Below are 5,000 nucleotides of genomic sequence, written 5' to 3' on the forward strand. Positions count from 1 at the left end.
TTTTCTCTCGTATATTCATGGACTTGGGTACTTATTATTTCCTGTTTATGCCTGTGTTTGTCGGTATTACCATGACTGTGATAATAAACATGTGATTATAAGAATGATAAAAATGATGATGGATATAATAAAAAATGATAATGGTGATGATTATAATAGAAATAACGATGAGGATAATAATAATGATAAAGATGAAGAAGATAATAATAATCAGTCATAATGATTACATTAATAATCATAATGATGATAATGATAGTTAATGATAATGACAGTAATTATAGATTCATCATCATTTTAATTATCACCATTGTCATTGCTACTAGTTGTTGTTATTACCATTTTTTTTCTTTCTTTCTTTTCTTTTCGTAGGAGGCATGAGTCTGCATAACTATGAGCCTTCATGTCCACGAGATGACGTCATCCCTCTCATAAGACACAAAGGTAATATTACAAATGCAAAGAATAATGTTTACCACGTGTTCGGGAAAAGCCAAAGATTTGTTACAGGTATTGTGATATTAGACCGGTAACGTAATATCTACTTGCAATGCTCGCGGTTAGAAATTTACTCAGATTATCTCTTTAATTAATGGTAATACGTGATCAGAGTCATATGGTAAAAATAGCGATCATGTTCAGACGTTTGTTTTATTTCTGGATCAAACTTTTCCTATTTTTTCTTTCGTTTTTGTTTTTGCACCAGTCTGAGTATGAAAAAAATATGCTTTCTTTTTTGGAATTTCACCAAATGTTGTACCGTAGATGTAAGATTACCCCATTCTAATCTTTCTTCTTGCGTATACGGTTTATCAGGGAGAAATGTTTCCTTCCAGATGATTCCAAAATAATCTAGGTGATTTCGGGAAAGTTCGAGTAGCATAGACCAATATTGATTCGCTTTGTCGTCTGATGCGTCCACCTTTATATATAGAAGGAATATAAAGAAATGTCCACGTGAAATGTTATTCTTACATAGAAAGAGAACGCTTCAAGGCGAAGGATAAATTCCTAATATAAAAAGACGAGCAAGAATTCAAAAAAAGATATTGTAAAGGGACGAGAGCTAGCGCGTGAGCCTAGCAAAGCCCACATTGCATTTCACCTCCGGTCAAAAAATAGAAATAATAAAGCTGAAATGGACGATGATAAATAATTGAAGAAAATGGTATCACAGAAATTGTAAAATGGTATAGTCTGGAGAGGAGAGCTAGCGTGTGAGCCTAACCGGCCTCGTGCTCTAGAATTTTCGTCAGTGTGTCATTGGCAGTGGCACGGGAAAGTCATAGAGACTCGTACAACGCAGTCTCCTTCACTCCCACCTCGGCGGAAGAAGTGGTAAAAGCAGCCACTGAGACTTCTGACTGGTGATTTACACTCTTACTTAGCAACAATGTCGGTGATCGGAATCGATTTCGGGAACGACGGGTGTTACATTGCCGTTGCGAGACAGGGCGGCATCGAGACCATCACGAATGACTACAGTTTACGCTCCACACCGTGAGTATTTCCCCCTCATTGTCCAGTCCAGCCTGTAGCTCGGTGATAAATCTAAGCCTTTCTTGTGGAATGAAATGCCCGCGCGTTGTATATTCACAGCGAGAGGGCGAGAATAGGGCGACTCCGCGTCCCTTTTTTCCACCCCTATATCTCCGCCATGCCATCCCGTGTCAAGTCCTGAGGCATTACGTAATAACCCATGCCACATGGTAACCTCCCTGTGCCTGCCGTCATGCTCGTGTCACGTCCGGCCTCGAGCATGACCTGGTTTCCCCCTCGTGCACTTTGGTTGTATATTTTCCCTCAATTCTCCCGGGGAAAGCTAAATTTGGAAGCACAAGAAGCAAAGGCTGGCCATATGATTTTCTTCTAGAAGTCTCGCCTTATTGCCGCGATGGATTTAAATCAAGGCGTGAATTTATCGGGGAATTCGCGTAGTTCGGTCGTTCTGGTAAAGAGGAAGGTGAGCTTGAAGAGAAAAATGGATGAAATGAGGGGAGAAGGAGTGAAAATACGAAATGAAATAGGGTTTCATGTGGAGGGTTATTGATTCCAGTGAGCTCCCTCTCTCAGAATCTAGGACCTGGCAAGCACTTTTTTGACCTTTCTTTGTTGTTTTGTTCTTTGATACTGCATGGCTGATTGATTTTCACCTTAATGGATAGTCTATGTTTCTAGTCATAAGGGTGTTAATTCCACCCATTTGCAGAGATGGTTCTAGGTCCCAAAAGTTGGTTGTTGTATTTGTTATTGTCTTGGGAAGGTAGCCTCATTGGGTATAAGGCTTAGTTTTGAGCTTGACCTGTCTTTTATTCTGGTTTATCAGTGAAATGTGTGATGGCTTTGAGAATTTTTGTGGTTTCTCTCAAGACAAAAATGTTTAGGACTATAAAATGTGTTCTGGACTGAGTAAAGTGTGAATCATGTTGATGTTTATTGATGACGTCAGTTCTTGAAAGCTATTTCGCATAATGGGTAAAGATTGCAGCAGGACTGCAGCCATTAGTCACCAAGTTCCCAGCTCGAACGAATGAGCAGAGACTACCCTGAAGATTGTCGTGTCTCCCTTGTTGGTGTGGTCCTTTTGTATACTTTAACCGCATAATGTTTGCAGTTTCTTGGGATAAATATTGATTGATGTTTACTAGACATTTGCAGGGAGATGCAGCTTCCTAGAAATCATATAGCTTGAGTTTGTGTGATCTAAGCATAATTTGTTGTTATTGGCACAGTTTGACATTTGCCTTTGGTATAATTTTCCTGGTACTCTCTTTCCCAGCTCTCAGGGCCAATATTGTCACTATAGATAGATTCTGTTGAATAAAGCTATGGGGTGGTTTGTTTACTTGTATGAAAGGACTAAAGGTAAACACACCATTGGCAATCATAGGAGTTGCTATTCTAGATCATCTGCTACAAATCAGTTAGCTGTTAGTGAGCTCAATGGGAATATGGGCTATATATTTGTGGATAAAATCTTATTTAGAAACACAGGAGGAGTCTCCTAACATTTATTAAAATATTGGGGGTTAGAATTGGTTTGAAATTTACCTATTGTACAAGGTTACCTGTAAGAAATCAATAAGTAAATAATTTGAAAGAAATTTTCATTATTGACATAGGCATTATGAATAGAATAGAATTATTTGATGTACTGAGTAAATGAAAAAAATATATATATAATTGAATCCTGCCCCTTGTGTGCGTTTTATGGCCTGCCTCTTTAGCATGGATCTTGTCTTGACAGAAGAGATGTAATGGGGGTTTGTTAATCATTGCTTAAATACAACAATTTCCCTGATATTGTTGGGAGATGTAAATGAGTGACCGTCATAAAACCTAAATTATTTTTATTGCAGTGAAGAAATTATAAAATATCTGTCAAATTGAGACGTCTGTCTTGTACAGGAAAAGTATCTTACTTTTATCAGTCTAGGAGAAAGCAAACTGTTGTGGATGCTTTACTCCCACCCCCTTTTTTCATACTCAGTGTAGACCCAATGTATTGTTGGATCACACAGGCTTTATCAGTTAGGTATATAATTGCTGGAATGATTTTTTTGGAATAGATGTTAAGAATATTTGTGTTGCTTTAAGATAATTCTGATATAAACTGTTATTATGAAGAAGTAGAGAGCACCACTTGTTTTATAATTTATCTAGTTTCACCAGGAAAGTGCACTTCAGATACAGCATTGTTAGAACTCTAAAAATGGAGAACTGATTGGTTTTACTAAAGAAAATGAGATAACGGACTATGGGTTATCATATTGAGTGATATTGTTATCATATCTATTGACAGTAAAATGAGATAAAAAAGAAATAATCATAGGTTGTATTAAGAAAATTAACTGATTTTTAGGTTTCCTTTTGTTTCTTATGTTCATGTTGATGGCTCACACAAAATATGTATATGTATACTGTACTATAATTAATCAAGAAGAGAATAAAATGTATTCCTTTTAAGCTCCTTGTACCAGCAGTCATTTTTGAATGACAGGAGTGCATGTGAACTAAAGTCCTATTTTATTGCTTTTATTTTGATTGCTTTTTTTTATTTTTTTATTGTACTCTACATGTAGATGGCTCCACAAGCACCAATATACTAATGAGTTATTACTAAGGCAATCAACATCACTTACCCCATGATGCAAGCTTTTGGAGTACAAAAAAATATATAAACATTATGAATATTAACCCAGTGCTGCTGGGAAAATGTTGCATTCACTTTAGTGTTATGTTAAATGTTTCTGCACAAAGGATTCATTTAGTATATCTTGTGACCTCACCTTTCCTTGAGTTAGCGGGAAATATGCTTTTTTTACTAATGCTATCAATATTGATACTGTTATTTCTGTTGTAAACAATGTAATTACTATATTGTTATTGGCATTACTAATCTAACTTGAAAATAATATTGAAAAGAAAGGAAAAGGTTAAACAGGGGAGACTAATACTTCTCGTAACTGGCTCATTAGTGACCGAGTACTTGTGGAATCATCTCTATGTAAAAAAAATTACTAAATTAAACACCGTGGGCATGACATGTACGCACATGCCATCCCTGTTGGTATGTGGTTAACAATATTCTACTGTTTGTATTATTAATACTTCTATTCTACAGTTTTTACTACTACTACTATTATTATTAATGTTATTTCTACTCTATTACTAATGTTATTTCTGTTATTTGTAGTATTACTACTACTGTTATTTCTACAACTACTACTACTGTTATTTCTACTACTACTACTACTACTACTACTAGTTATTTCTACTACTACTACTACTACTGCTATTTCCACTACTACTACTGTTATTTCTACTACTACTACTGTTATTTCTACTACTGCTACTGTTATTTCTACTACTACTACTACTGTTATTTCTACTACTACTACTACTGTTATTTCTACTACTACTACTACTACTGTTATTTCTACTACTACTACTACTACTTCTACTACTACTGTTATTTCTACTACTACTACTACTGTTATTTC

General features: G+C 35.8%; 1 protein-coding gene across 1 annotated transcript in view; it reads left to right on the forward strand.

Moving 5' to 3' along the window:
- The first annotated feature begins 1,220 nt into the window (after nucleotides 1–1,220).
- Nucleotides 1,221–5,000, forward strand: part of Hsp110 (heat shock protein 70Cb) — a 38,048-nt gene continuing 34,268 nt past the window's right edge. The window contains exon 1 of the mRNA XM_070120951.1: nucleotides 1,221–1,497. Coding sequence (XP_069977052.1) covers nucleotides 1,391–1,497 — 107 coding nt within the window. The 5' untranslated portion in view covers nucleotides 1,221–1,390. The remainder of the gene's footprint in view (nucleotides 1,498–5,000) is intronic.

This window comes from Penaeus vannamei, chromosome 4, assembly GCF_042767895.1.
Source record: "Penaeus vannamei isolate JL-2024 chromosome 4, ASM4276789v1, whole genome shotgun sequence".
Taxonomy (NCBI): Eukaryota; Metazoa; Arthropoda; class Malacostraca; order Decapoda; family Penaeidae; genus Penaeus; species Penaeus vannamei.